This window comes from Charadrius vociferus, unplaced genomic scaffold (genome assembly GCF_000708025.1).
Source record: "Charadrius vociferus isolate BGI_N301 unplaced genomic scaffold, ASM70802v2 scaffold115, whole genome shotgun sequence".
NCBI lineage: Eukaryota > Metazoa > Chordata > Aves > Charadriiformes > Charadriidae > Charadrius > Charadrius vociferus.
Genome location: NW_009648636.1, coordinates 219706 through 234028, shown reverse-complemented (window position 1 = coordinate 234028; position 14323 = coordinate 219706). Strand labels below are relative to the sequence as shown.

At 42.9% G+C, this 14323-nt stretch overlaps 2 protein-coding genes across 2 annotated transcripts; both read left to right on the top strand.

Annotated features, from left to right (window-relative positions):
- Positions 1-3483: 3483 nt before the first annotated feature.
- Positions 3484-4449, top strand: LOC104287561 (olfactory receptor 1019-like). The gene has a single exon (XM_009886284.1). It carries the CDS (start codon positions 3484-3486, stop codon positions 4447-4449), a length of 966 nt encoding a protein of 321 aa, XP_009884586.1.
- An 8505-nt stretch (positions 4450-12954) lies between these two features.
- Positions 12955-13896, top strand: LOC104287560 (olfactory receptor 2D2-like). The gene has a single exon (XM_009886283.1). It carries the CDS (start codon positions 12955-12957, stop codon positions 13894-13896), a length of 942 nt encoding a protein of 313 aa, XP_009884585.1.
- Positions 13897-14323: the final 427 nt, after the last annotated feature.

The following is a 14323-nucleotide window of genomic DNA, read 5'->3' as shown; positions in this document are numbered from 1 at the left end:
CTCACACGGGAGGAAAGCAAAACACCGCAGCAGAACTGGGTTTTATTTCTCCCATTTCAACAAACTGGCTGTGAAGAGATGGGAAAGCTCACAGAGGTTTCCAGTAGCCAGGGAGGGGTGGGCTTGGACCTTCTGAAACTCTGGGCAGGGGCTAAACCATGACACATGGCAGAGATGTAATGGATACTCTGGTTTGGAGAGGGAAGTGAGGTGGGAAAGCCCAGCCAGGAGAACAGGGGAAAATTACTGTGTTTGGATTGTTAGTCATAGCTCTGCTCTTTCATTGGCTATTCTTAGTATGGGGTTCATCACTTATCTTAAACAATTAAAAGTTACTTATCTAAGCCTAACTTCTAGGTGACTCCTGTAATCCGTGTACAGAAATAATCACTCAAATCCTAGAAAGGATCCAGAGCATAAACATCGATATATAGGCTACTGCGGCATTGCTTCTCCGAGTTCAGGAGGGGACTGGGTGTCTCTCCTCTGATCCAGCTGTGCCTTCATGGACCAGTCATGTGTCTAGTATTAATTAACTATCTCAGATGACTACAGACTGTAAATCAGTAAAAATACATTTAATGGTGCAAAAAGGAGAAGTGCTAGCGATGTAAACTATCTTTAGAGCGAATACAGAGAACATGGACTGGAATTCATCTTGCATGGGATGGTATTGTTTCATGAGAGCCAGCAAAAACTTGAAATAATGATTACCCTCCTTCATGTCAGCTCCTTCTAGATCTCATACCAAGGCTGATCGTTTCGCGAAGCCAGCAGTCCTCCGCAGCCTCTTGCTCCGTATGACCCCATGAACTAGAGGGTCTGTGGACAGAGAAAGAAAATGCCTTCCATGTAAAAGTAACACAAAATGAAAGCTCCAACTTATTGTAAAAATTAATTATAACATTATCTAGAGAAGACTATGACTCCTCTGCTTATGTTCTGGAGTTTTATTTCATTGTTGTTACTTTTTTTCCCCCCTAATGAGCTCTGTATTCACGAACCAAAGACCTGAGCGTACTGCAACCATTGCATCACTCAGTGGGATCCCTGCGGGACATCGATGGCACTTAAGGAGAGTTGCTTGGGAAAGTTGCTAGCGAAGACTTTGCCATGCCCCTGCTGGCTGTGTGTGCCATCCCATCCCATCTGGAGTCAGTGCCAGGTGGGGAGGGACAGAATCCGCCAACAGCTTACTTGATCCTGTAGTCAGAGCTTGTCTCAATGCCGTTGTGTGCCCAGCTTTCTAGCAGCGTTTGTTCCCGAGGAGAAGAAAGCATCATTATTAACTTTAATTTCCAAGGTAGGAAGCGTATCCATAGCCTGTAATACTATAAAATCTCTCAGACTGTTAATTGTGTCACTGTTTTATTCTCTATCTTGACTCTGTACTTTAAATCGTGCACACAGAATGCACATAATTGCAGTCTGTGCTTATATACACAAGAGTAAAAAAAATAATTAATGAATTTTCATGTAAGAAATGCTGAAATTAAAATCTAAAAAAAACCCAGTGCAGTTATAGGGAGGAAATTTGTATGGACCTGACCTGGATTCTTTTTCTTATTTTGGAAAATAGGAGAACAAATACTTGTGAATGTCCATGCGGCTTCTTTCCATAACACGTGGAGACTTTTGGACTCCTGCTCCTCCTGGAAGTCTGTACTTCAAGTGACAAATGACATTCAGGTCAGTACTTCACAAGAGATGTCTCTGCTCTCAGCTGGGGCAGATCTGCAATAGCTGTAATTCCGCCATTCTCTGTGGTTACAGCAGATGCAGGGCTGGTTTAAGTCTTAACTTAAACACATGTTTAAGTCTTAATCTCAAACCACCAAAATCCACAGGAGTTCTAACATTGGCTTGGTGTGCCCTGAAATGTGGGTTTACCGCAAAAGAAGAATTATTTAACAGCATCAACTCGTCATACAGACCGTAGTGTTGGTCACTACAAATAGTCCAACTGAGCTGTCTGGAATTTCCTATAGCACAGAAAATTATTAGCAGTCAAACTGTTGGGCTCTGCAAGTTGCTGCTAATCAGCTGAACTGCTGTAGCTCTCTGAAAGTGCACTCTTAATTACTCTCAATGCAATGCAAATAGCAACAGCTTAAAAGATATTTCAATCATTCGGTTATTTCAGTAAGAAGCTCCACCTTGCAAGCTCACACATTCGTTTAATACACCTACAGTTAACAGTTCTCATTTTCTACAGAACTCTAAACAGAAATGTCAAAACAAGACCACAATCTGAAAACAAGAAAGGCATTTTTCCTGAAGCCGTTTTACAAGAATGAAACGGTAATTATGAGGATACGGTGTTCTTTCCTTTGTTTCACCCATAAGCATGCTGTTATTTAACATGATAATAAAGTCCGATTTGTCTGACTAAATATTATCCCCCGCAGAGACAGACTTCTACAGTTCACCTAATCATTGTGCGCTCTTTGTAAGCAGTGATGGGAAAGCGGCACCTCTAAGAAGCCATTCGTTTCACCCCAAAGTAAGTAGACATTTTAAGTAGCATACATGAATTTTGCCTTAAAACGCATACTTCTTTTCTGCGACTGTAAATGAAGCCCTGAAGGGCTGCCTCAGACGTGGCTGTCCACCTAGGAAGCAGGTAATGTTCGGCAAGATGGATTCTGTCTTCAGTGCCAGCTCCTCGGTTTCTTTCAATTTATACGCAACTCCTTCCTTAACATTGGACAAAACAAGTGTGATTTTTGTCAGGACAGACTTACAGACTTTCCATTAGCACAAACAGGTTCAGGGACACAGGGCGAGGTCCGTGACTACGCTGCCCCTGTCTTCTCCTTTGAATTGTTATGTTTCGAATCAGCAAATAAACTTTAATTAAATTATCACCTGCTTTTTAGCATAAACTGCTTTTCCACATGTTTGGGGGTTTTTTTTTGTGTGTGTGTTGGTTTTTTTTTTTAATTTGGGGGTGTCTTCCTATGAGGACTTCTCCTCAGAACTGCCTTGGCCAACCTAAATCTCATCCTTAGAAGCTGAGAGCAATTCATTACTCCACTATTTAAGAACAACAGAGCAGGTAACCAGAATCATCCTGTTATTCCTCCTGGGCACCATGGACACAGATAAGCATTTGAGAAAATTTAATAATAGAAGCAAGCAGGAAATATTAAAAAAAAAAAAAAAAAGATCAGAATGGATAACAAGTTTCTCCTCTTTCCTGGAACAATCTCAGCAATGAAACAAAGGTAATCCTTCTTTGAGACGGTCATCACAAAAATGTGAAATGCGTAAGAGCAAGTTTCTCAAGAGAACTGAGTGAAGCATCCATTTCTTGCATACCAACAGACAGCTAAGTTTCCATTAAAATTAAGCAGCATCCAATTTTCTTCTCCTACATCGCTGCCCGATGTTCCCAGCATTATCATGACTTATTCTTCTATCCGGAGTTGTAACTTACTTGTGTTTTTTCTCCCTCTTAAAAGATTCAGGTTCCTTAAGGGAATGGTCAGAAGAAACAAGACAGCTGTTGGGGAGTTCATTCTCTTGGGAATCACAGATATTTGGGAGCTGCAGGTCATTCTCTTTGTGCTGTTCCTTCTGATCTGTGTCACCTCCTTGGTGGGGAATCTCGGCATGATTGCATTAATCAGGCTTGACTCTCGACTCCACACCCCCATGTACTTCTTCCTCTGCCACCTCTCTCTGGTAGACCTAGGTAATTCCTCAGCGGTTGCTCCCAAAATGCTAGTGAGCTTCTTTGAAGAAAGGAAAGCCATCTCCCTGCCAGGTTGCGCAGCCCAGATGTACTTTTGTGGAGTCTGCATCATCACCGAGTGTTACCTGCTGGCTGCAATGGCCTATGACCGGTACGTTGCCATCTGCAACCCTCTGCTCTACGTGGCCACCATGTCTCAAAAGGTTTGTGTCCAACTGGCTGTGGGATCCTACATAATATCTACTGTGAGTCAGACAGTGCTTGTCAGCTCAGTGTTCAGTTCACACTTCTGTGGTCCCAATGTCATCAATCACTTCTTCTGTGACATTCCTCCTCTCCTGAAACTTTCCTGCTCCAGTACCACTGTCAGACAGCGTGTGCTTTTCACCATTGCTACTTTTATTGCACTCAGTACTTTAATATTCATTGTTGTCTCTTATGGTTATATCCTTACCGCCGTCCTGAGGATCCGCTCCTCAGAGAGCAGGCACAAAGCTTTCTCCACCTGTGCCTCACATTTGACATCAGTCTCAGTTTTTTACGGGACTATGATCTTCATGTACCTCCGCCCCACTTCTAGCTACTCCCTGGACCAAGACAAAGTGGTGTCTGTTGTCTACACCCTGGTGATTCCCATGCTGAACCCCCTGATCTACAGCCTGAGGAACATGGAGGTGAAGGATGCTCTCAAGAGACTCCTAGAAAGAGTCCTTGTTTCCTTTCAAAATCAAACTGGTAAAAAGGTGCCATAGACTAAAAATAAATTTGAACATCCTTGAATGTCAGTCTCCATTTGGCTGCTGACCATTTAAACTGAAAGCAAAAAGAAGATAGCAATCATGAGGACCCAAGTGCTTGTGCATGTCATTGCTACAAGATGTAGTGAGCCACTGCCTTCTTTCTTCTCTGTCAGAGTGTAGCTATACTGTCTGATTTCACCCTTAAACCCACTAATTATACTCAAAGCCTCACTTACACTCCTTTCCCACAGGCCACCTCCTCCTTCAAAGGCATGGTATTCTTTGGGTCACTCCATAAGGAGCTGTATTTTTCAGATTGAGAAGCACCCCTCACATTATTTAGTTCTTCTGGCAGATCTCCAAGAGGGAATGATGGGGCCAAGAGGAGATCCAGGTCCTCACGGACGTTTGCTAAGAAAAAATCTGGGCTAATGTGTTTGAAACCAGGAACATTTCCAATCAACAGCATAGACGGAGTTTGCAGAAGGCAGGTTTAACATTACTAATGAGCAGCGCTGTTTTAAGATCAAATAAATGAATGCTACATATGTGCGTTCCCCAGATAAGGTTCAGCAATCAGACACAGCTTGATGCAATCAATTCTACGTGACACCTTTGGCTTAAGGTCATCATTCAGATTTGGTAGCTACGGGAATCAGTGGTGAGCAAACAAGAAAACAGTCTTGAAGGAGATGCTTTTTTATTGGTTATACTAAAGCTGACCAGAAACTCTCATAAAACAGGAGCTCACCGTTTGGATGAAATTGTGATATTCCTAGAAGACAATTTAGCTTTGTAGAGGTTTGCAAGAACTTGTTTTATAGGACCCTTTGCTGATACAGAAACCCCATCTATTTAAAACAAACAAACAAACAAACAACAAGCAAGTAAACAAACAAACTGCAAGTCCCAGCTGTGGATTTAAATAGAAAATGGCATCTAAGATGATAGGTCACCACTCACAAATATTTACTCATTAGCAGAACCAATGCCAGACCACACCACATCAACTGAAGCCCTTAGGAGCAGCAGAGGAAATGAGAGGTTTGGTCTCAAAATACTTGTGGGGAAGCTCTTCCTATGCACCACACTTAGGAAAAATTACCTTGGGAGATGCATATTTCACCCCTTTGATAATGAATTGATCACAGACAACTAAATATGATTTGCCCATTTCCCTGTTAGATACACAAAATTATGGGACATGAATCTTAGCCATGAAGAAACAGAGTGGTTCCAACACACTTGTGGCTCAATGTTCATGTTGGAAAAGACATTCAGGAGGATGAGTAGGCCATAGCCTGACGTCAAGCTCACTGAGCAGACCATGAAAAACTCCTGGACATGACATGAGAAACCACTGGACATAAGTACGCAGTGAGGAGCTATCAAATTAACAGCACCATGGTGGATGGCCAGATTTCACCAGTGGTCAGGAGGCCACCAGAGGTGCTAGAGCTGGGCAGGCTTCACAGATGGTTGAAGGGGAAGCGTTGGGCACCCTTTGGGGAGCAGACCCGTACAAGGCCAGCAGTGCCTAGGAACCATACCAGGAACACCACATAAGACCTAGTTTACCTGGGTATCAGGAACAGCAAATTCAGGCACAAATGTAGCAAAACTGGAACAAGTGATCACAGTGGGTCATCTATTTGGGAGGAGACAAAGGTGGAGAAACTGAGATATCATGGCTGATGAGGGAAGAGGAAGAAGGGGAGCGTTAAAAGGGGCTGGTGGCCTCGAAGCCACCACCTGCTGGTTGGTTTGTCTGGCCAAGTCCTGTGCCTGACCACCACAGCTGGTCCCATCCTCTTATTAAATTATGTTCCCAACAATGAGCTATGTATTTATGACTACTTCTGCCAACAACTGGGTTTTAGAGCTTAGAAAGTATTTTGGGAAAGAGAAGCAACTGCATGCCAGGTATAAGCAATGCAATTATTTCACCATAGTCAGCTGGGACATCAAACTGAATGAAAACCTTCTACCCACGTGGCCATGGAGAGACAACAGAAAATGCACACACTGAGTAGGATGAGAGCTTCCAGTGGGATGAGTGCTCCTGGTCGCTTCTACTGCATGTGAGAGGTTGGGAACAGAAATAAAATAGCTTTAAGGAGAGGTGGAGCAGAACATCAGAGCCCAGCCCTAATCCCAAGAAGTTTTGTGAAGAAAAAGGATTTAATATTGAAGATATTCAGGGATATTTAATACCTGGGTTAGACAGACTGAAGTGTTTTCTTTCAGAGTTCACGAAAGTTTAGAAGCAGAAGCACATTCCTGCAACATATCCGCATGGCTACAGTGAGGGAGCTGCGAGGGCCAGCCAGTCCCCAAGGGACAGGGAGTGAGGAGCCAAGGGGGACCCCAGGGCAGGCAGCGCCTCACTCCTCGGGGACAGACCCGTGGGGGCTGAACACAGCAGGCAGAGGCAGGGGCTGGTGATGAGGTTCATTAACCGCCCCAGCAAGCAATGAATGAGGTACAGGGCCCATCCACAGGGTGCCATCAGGAGCAAAGGGAGATGGGCCAAGAACAAGGCTGGAGACAAAGCTACAGTCTTGATCCAAGGTCCATCCAGAAGGCAGGAGCACGACTGCAGCCAGACATACCTACAGTGCAGCCAAGGAAGGGCTGGTGGCCCTAGACTGAGCTTAAATGGGGCCCCTTGGCCACCGGCAGGGGCATGTGTGTGTGTGGAGTGGCCCAGGTGAGGCTCATCAGGGTCATTAAGTCCTATTAATGCCCTCAAGATCCCCCCCCTGCCCCCCAGCAGCTTCTTGTGGATTGGGGAAGTAGTAGCAGGAAGGCTGAGTTTTGGCCATGAATTACCAGAATAAGACTAGTGAAGGGGTAAACCTCTGTAAGAGGAGTGATTCTTTTGGAGAAGTTGAGGAACTCATTAAGACTCCACTGATAAGGGCTGTCCTATGCCATTTACCCCCTATTTTTGCTTTCCAAATTGAAAGAACTAACCACAGTCCTTGCTTTCTGAATCAGCTGAAACACCCACTTTACATGATAGTAAATTTTCAAGGGTCCACAGGTTGCCAAGTAGAGGAAATATAGTTTCTAATATAAGAAGATGCAAAGTACTTAGAGGGTGGCTACAAAGAGGACAAAGGCTCTCTCTTCGTAAGGAGCCATATGGAGAAGACAATAGGTACAGGTTACACCAGGAGAGATTTTGTTTCAACATAAGACACAAATGTTTTAGAGTAAGAACAATTGTTCTTGAGTTTGAAGTTTTGAACGTCCTCGATTCCAAATTTATCATGTTGCATGGGTAGAAGGAAGGTGGGCGTGACAGATATGTGCATCTTTGCACAAAACTTTGGGCAACTTGGTCTAGTGGAAGGTGTCCCTACCCATGGCAGAGGGGGTAGACAAGATGATCTTTAAGGTCCCTTCCAAGCCAAACCAGTCGGTGACTCTACAATTCTATGATTCTATCTTTTGTATACAGAATTTTAAAAAATACAGAGGAAAGGGAGGAGAGAATGGCACTGGAACACTGCAAACTTTTTTTGATACCCAAAGTCTTGGGAATTTTAAAGCCAGAACTGTAACCCTACCCAAATTTCACAACTGGATAGTGTTTTTAAAGGAGAATAATAAATCATTCACAGTTGCTTTCATGTTGCACATTTTCATATCTGACAGCACTATATAAGAGAGATAGGAAAATCTGCTGTGGTTGTACTGCAAATAATAAAAACCTCACACATTAATAACATATTGGAATTTTGCTTAAGGAAAAAACCTTTTGTTTTCTTAAGCATTGCCTTCTCCACAGCAAATATGGAGAAGTGAGAAAACAGACAAATATTCACACCTTAACTGTATTCTTGTGCACTGGTTCTACATTGTGGCTAACATACCCTTCGTAAGAATACAAGGTGTGGGGAATGAAATATGGCAGTGATTGTTGGATTGTCTGCAACTGGTCCATATGGTTATATTAAGCAGTAAAAATCGATGTCTTCATCAAGGTTTCGATTGAAGTTCAATAGCGATAGACATAAGAAATTTTTTTCGAAGGCACATCAAGAATTGCAGAAATCCTTTATCTGTAGGAACAGACACATGAAAATGGTTCACTTCCATCCCTCACTGGTTACACGAGATTAGCCGGATGTGCAAATAGGTGAAGTCTGATTTTCAGTGGCAAATGTGAAGTAGGAACCCGCTGATGATGATTAGTATGGGGATTTCATTGATACGGGGCATTTTTCTTCCCTTTATTTGGACTCCTCCATATTTTATCCATTTACAAGGATAACTTTACACAATTGGAGGGGAACCTATTCCAGAAATTCAGCTTCCCCTCCCAGCATCCGGGTGCGAAAGAGCATGTCAGAGAAGACTGTGTTTGTAGAGATGGGAGTGAGCAACTGCAGGGAAAGACTGGAGATTCTCCTGAAGCAGCAGTATTAAAAAAGATCACCAAACAGAGCTTGCCAACATTTTTCTGCCTGTTCCAGCTGGCCACTCCGTGTCTGTACTCCCACGCTGCTCTTCCAACAGGACAGCCCAGAGAGACGAGTCAGCCCAGGGGTATTGATTTCTGACGGCAGCCAAAAATAGATGTTCAGAGAAAGAGTATCAGAAACTGGATGAGTATATTATGGTCCTTCCCTGTTAATTTTTTTTCCAGCTCTGGCAAAGAAAATCACAGCTGCGTGACAGAGCTCCCTCTTTCTAGTGTTGTAGGCTATTGGGCACAAGAAAAAAACTAAAACAAATATGTCTCCTTTTTGAGGAACACTTAGGGATGAGCACCTAGCTCCAGGAGGGGGTTACAGCTGATAACCCTTCTCAGAGATGAGCGCACCTCTTTACCCTGGCTGAAGATGCTCATATTCCTAAGGGAAGCAGGTCCAAAGTGAGGTCTTACTTCCCCTGAGGCCTCCAAAAGTTTGTATGCACCTTTGGCACACTTCATCCAGCACCGAAACCTCATTAAAAATGTGTTGTGACACAAACCCGGTCACTGAGTCCAAATTTTTGCAGCTCAAACAGCTGCAACCCCATATTTGCAGAATCCAGCGCGGTTCCTTCCTCTTGAGGTGTCCGTCTTGGGTCCAGGCACAGGGGCAAGAAATGAGTACCTGGTGCTAGGGGACATTATCCGGGCTATCCATTCCACCACTGTCTTCCCTCTCCACCAGCCCTTGGGAAGTCATTTCACCAAATATAGGTATTTATCCTCCTCTTTCCAAACAGAGAGGTCAGTTGCTCTCTAGAAATGATGATTTCTCTGAGCTGAATATGGAGGAAGCGTTGTTCCCCTGTTGCTCTGAAAATGGCTATCTTCTGCTGGTAACTATACAGCAAGTTAGTAGCTTAGATCTAGATAACTAACTTGGACATCTGAGGAGGGTTTCACCTTATGAGATGTAACAGATTCTTCATTTCCTGATGTCTTGAGACCGAAATCAGACTATTGGTGTGTTTCAGCCTCGCAGAAGTCATTTGACTCAAAAGAGAAGTAACTGGATTATACAATCCTCTAAAAATACCACAAATTCATCAAAATATTTGGTCTCTTAAGATTTGGAGCATAACATACGGTTCACCAGGTCTTGAAGAGGCATTTTTAAAAACTTTTACCAAAACTGTGGTTGTTTATGATTTAAATACTTGAAATTATACTTGGGCTCGTGCTTACAAGAAGTAATTGCAATGCTACCTCTGGGACCACTTGCCTTTGGCATTTAAAATTGGTTACGGTGTCTCAAAAGGGAAATTTTGAAATGTGATTTCAATTCTGCTGCTACTTTGCTATCACTTTGAATGAGTTAAATATTTGCAACGGGCTAAGCCACTTTGCATTTATTTCTTACCTCCACACATCTAACATTTCTGGAGATTTGGCAGGGGGTGTCTGCGTGTTCTGCTGTTATTGGATGAGCTTCAACCTTCTTGCAGAGTGGACATTTTCAGGTACAGCAAAAACATTCTTTAAATTTACAAATCTTGACCAGAGATATGTCAGGATGATTTCAAGGTATTTTAGTCTATATGAGTATTTATATAGGTCCAAGGTGTGTTTGTCACTGCTGATAAATATGCCACGGTAAGACAATGGTTTCTCTAAGAAACCTCTTTTAACCTTAAGCAAAGCACTTACCTTATTTTTGTCTACTTTTTCTCATCTCTAAAACATAAATGACTCTCATCCTTCAAATTGCTTTGAAATCAAAAGATGTAAAGTTCAGAGCTTGTGCTATCTACTAATATAAATAATGTAAGGGGATGATTTTCAGAGGTAGGTAAATGATCTAGAAGCACAGAGCTCAAGTTCGTGGGACTTCTCATGAGCCACTTGGTCTCAGATACTCCAATGTATTTAGAAAACTAAATCCTCGAGAGAATCCCACTCTAGTTATTTATACTATAAGTACAGTAAATCTCCCTTCTTGCTCCCGGTGGCTTACAGTTTTCAGATTCTGAAGGATGTTTTTTAACGGGGTATGATATTCATCAGAAACATTGCCACAAACGGTTTATTGAAGGCAAAATTTAATTGTTCTTTGCCTACACAGTGTAGTTATGTAAATTCTAAATGCCTGAACAGAATCAGAAGTTGAATGTAGCTGTTTATGTTGGCACAGGCTTTAAAGTGATAGTGCATATATGTGCTTAAATGAAAGATGTCTCTCAAGTTCTACATCTTAGGAAGGATGATGAATTTCCTATTATTCAGGTCCTTATAGTTGAGATCGTAACTGATAGAGTCCACCTAGTCTAGAGAGTTCATGTCTTGAATAAGAATTGGATTAATCTCATTAAACATGAGGGATCAGACCCATCCCACCAAAATTTAGGTGTGTACCTATGAGCTGATTGCCACATTTGCACAGGTGCCAGTGAAAAGCTAGTTGATACAGTTGACACAAGTCTTTTGCAGCTCTTTTATCGCATGTGCTTATCCCATATAGATGTCTCGGGTACCACAGTGTACCTAAGATGTCAAGAGGCGTGGGTGCTTTGGCACCTTAATCCTTCCTTTCAAGTCACGAGGGATGCACCAGCCTTCGTGGACTCAGAGATGGGTGCTGAGCAGTCTGAGCTCCCTGGGCTGGGGTGGAGTCAGAGTCCTCCAGCTGTATTGACTGGGGTGATGGCTCGGTCACCTCACCTAACTGAGACACAAATCTTGAGCTGAGGCAAACCGCCTCCTTGAATTGAGCTTTCTAGGATTATTTCTTAACCTCCCTTGCAGAGCAGATTCTGTTTTGGAAAGATGCTTCATTTTGCAATACTTTCTCTCGACAGCATAATTGCTAATTCAGGCTGTGCGAGTCTGCTGGGCTTAAAAACACAGGATAGGATCCAGTTTCAGGTTAAGGCATCAGATTTAGGCATCTATGTATAAGCATTTATATGTAAGTTATACGTCTATGTTTCTGTCATGAGAGAGGAATAAACCAGGTGTCAAGGGTACGTCCAGAATGCTGCTCAGGTTGGCAGGAACAGCTGAGAAGTTGAGATAGCTAAAGTTACCACCTCCTAGCTGGTCATCTGAACCGCCCTTCAGAGTCCATTGACTGTATCAACTAGACATCCAAATAATTTGTTCAGCCGTAGCATTCTGGTACCACTTGAGACACCCTCGTGTGACCTGTCATTTGTCCAATTTTCATTCCAGAGCTCTCCAACATCCCTTCATCAAATGTGACGGCCGCCTTCAGATGTCTCCGATACCCTACAACATATCAAGTGACGTTTATTAGCGTCTTCCACAGCGTTATTGATGTAGGCATTCTGCTACTCTCCTTTTACTGCATTAAGACCGAGGATCCAGCAGCTGTGACCATATACTACTCTGAAACTTTCTTGTCACAGTAAAGACTTAAAACATCTTAGACAATACTGCGTAAGGACAGAACAAGAACAGTAGGAGCTATAGTGATGAGAATGCCATAGATCCTAGATAGACATTAAGGTGGATGGACATATTTAATTCATTAGGTGTGATCTCTGTGCTGAATTTTGGCTTTATTGCAGGAAAAGGATACGGGTCTATGGATACCTGTCCAGAAAAGTAGTTCTGTTTCATAATGAGAGTGTCTGAAGGATTGTCTTACTCCAAAGCCTGTTTTGTGTTTGTTCCTGTATTAAGAAAGGATATCAAGAACTGGGGTCTTAACACATAATCTTGTGATCTAACATTGAATTTTGATTTTCTAAAGAGGATAGTAACTCTATATTTAACTCACATTAAAATGTGTATAAATTAGGCATTCTTCTGTTAAATGTGTGTAATTAGACCGCAACCAACATGAACAGGGGTTCAGCTAAATGTACCACAAGAAAACTTTCTCAACATTTTCTCATTTCTCTGGTCACTATAATAGACAACGGACGGTATGTTATGTCTGCTACGTTATTTTCCACTGCAGAGTCTATCCCCTTCAAAGAGAAATATAAGCTCTTACATTTATCTTGCAACAGATTTGAGTTGACTTTGTTACTATTTCTTATCTTGACAGTTAAACCACTGGAATAATAATGGCCAGGGAAAACCAAAGCGTAGTGACAGAATTCTTCTTTCAAGGCCTTTCCTCCCAGCCAAGGACAGAGACTCTTCTTTTCACAGTGTTCTTGTTTTTTTATGTGTTCACAATGGTGGGGAACATCATGATCGTTACAGTGATCAGAGCCGATTGCCACTTGCACTCACCCATGTACTTTTTCCTTGCCAATCTGTCCTTCTTAGACATCTGCTACATCTCCAGCAACATCCCCCAGATGCTGGTGAATCTCTTGACCAAGAAGAGGACCATCTCCTTCTCTGGATGTGCTGCTCAGATGTATTTCTGTCTGGCTTTTGGCATGACAGAGTGTGTCCTTCTTGGGGTCATGGCTTATGATCGGTATATGGCAATATGTCATCCGTTGCTCTACACCACTGTCATGACCAGGAAGCTTTGCACTCGCATGGTCGTGGCTTCCTGGACCAGCAGCCTGCTGAGCTCCATGGTCATCAACAGCCTCACCTTGCGGCTGCCCTTCTGCGGGCCTGACGTCTTGAACCATTACTTCTGCGAAGTGCCAGCAGTGCTGGCCTTGGCCTGTGCCGACACTGCCCTCATGGAGTTGGTCATCTTCATCTTCAGCATCCTCATAGTCTTCATCCCCTTTCTTCTGATCATCACCTCCTATGCCCATATCCTTTCTGCCATCTTGAAGATTCAGTCTGCACATGTGCAATCCAAGGCCTTCTCCACCTGTGGATCCCACCTGACAGCAGTTACCATATTCTATGGGACAGCCATCTGCACATACATGAGGCCAAAGTCAATGCCTCCACAGGACAGGGACAAAGTGGTTGCAGTGTTTTACACCACTGTAGCCCCAATGCTGAACCCCCTCATCTACAGCCTTAGGAACAAGGACATGAAGCGTGCCCTGAGAAGGGCAATGAATAGACCCAAATCCCTGTTTATTTAAGGGATTTATCAGCCTGCCTCACTCCGACAATTCATTTAAAATAGAAGTGGAAAATGCCAATAGCATCATGACAAGAAAGAAAAAAGGAAGAAAAGAGAAAAATAGTTAAAGAACTATGAGAAACATTAACTGCTTTGTATAAAGCTTAAAATGAATTTTGCTTCTGAAGTGTTTTGTAATTAACTTCAGAGCATACAGACATTTTCTTGTCGCAAGCGTGAGCTGCTACTGGTATTTCTCTTCAGATGTGAAGATTTCTCAACCTCTGATATGTTGGTTAGCCAGCAAAACTGCATCTTCTCCATTAAAGGGTGCAGCTATTTGTCACTAATATTTATCCTCTCGTGCTGTGAGCATTTTCTCCACCCTGTTTCCGTAACCCACTTTGCTTCCTCTGTGACTGTTTTCTGCCCCTCTTCATTCCTGC

What these genes read in the sequence shown, in the direction of transcription:
- LOC104287561 (XM_009886284.1), top strand. Translation starts at nt 3,484, where the DNA reads ATGGTCAGAAGAAACAAGACAGCTGTTGGGGAGTTCATTCTCTTGGGA.
- LOC104287560 (XM_009886283.1), top strand. Translation starts at nt 12,955, where the DNA reads ATGGCCAGGGAAAACCAAAGCGTAGTGACAGAATTCTTCTTTCAAGGC.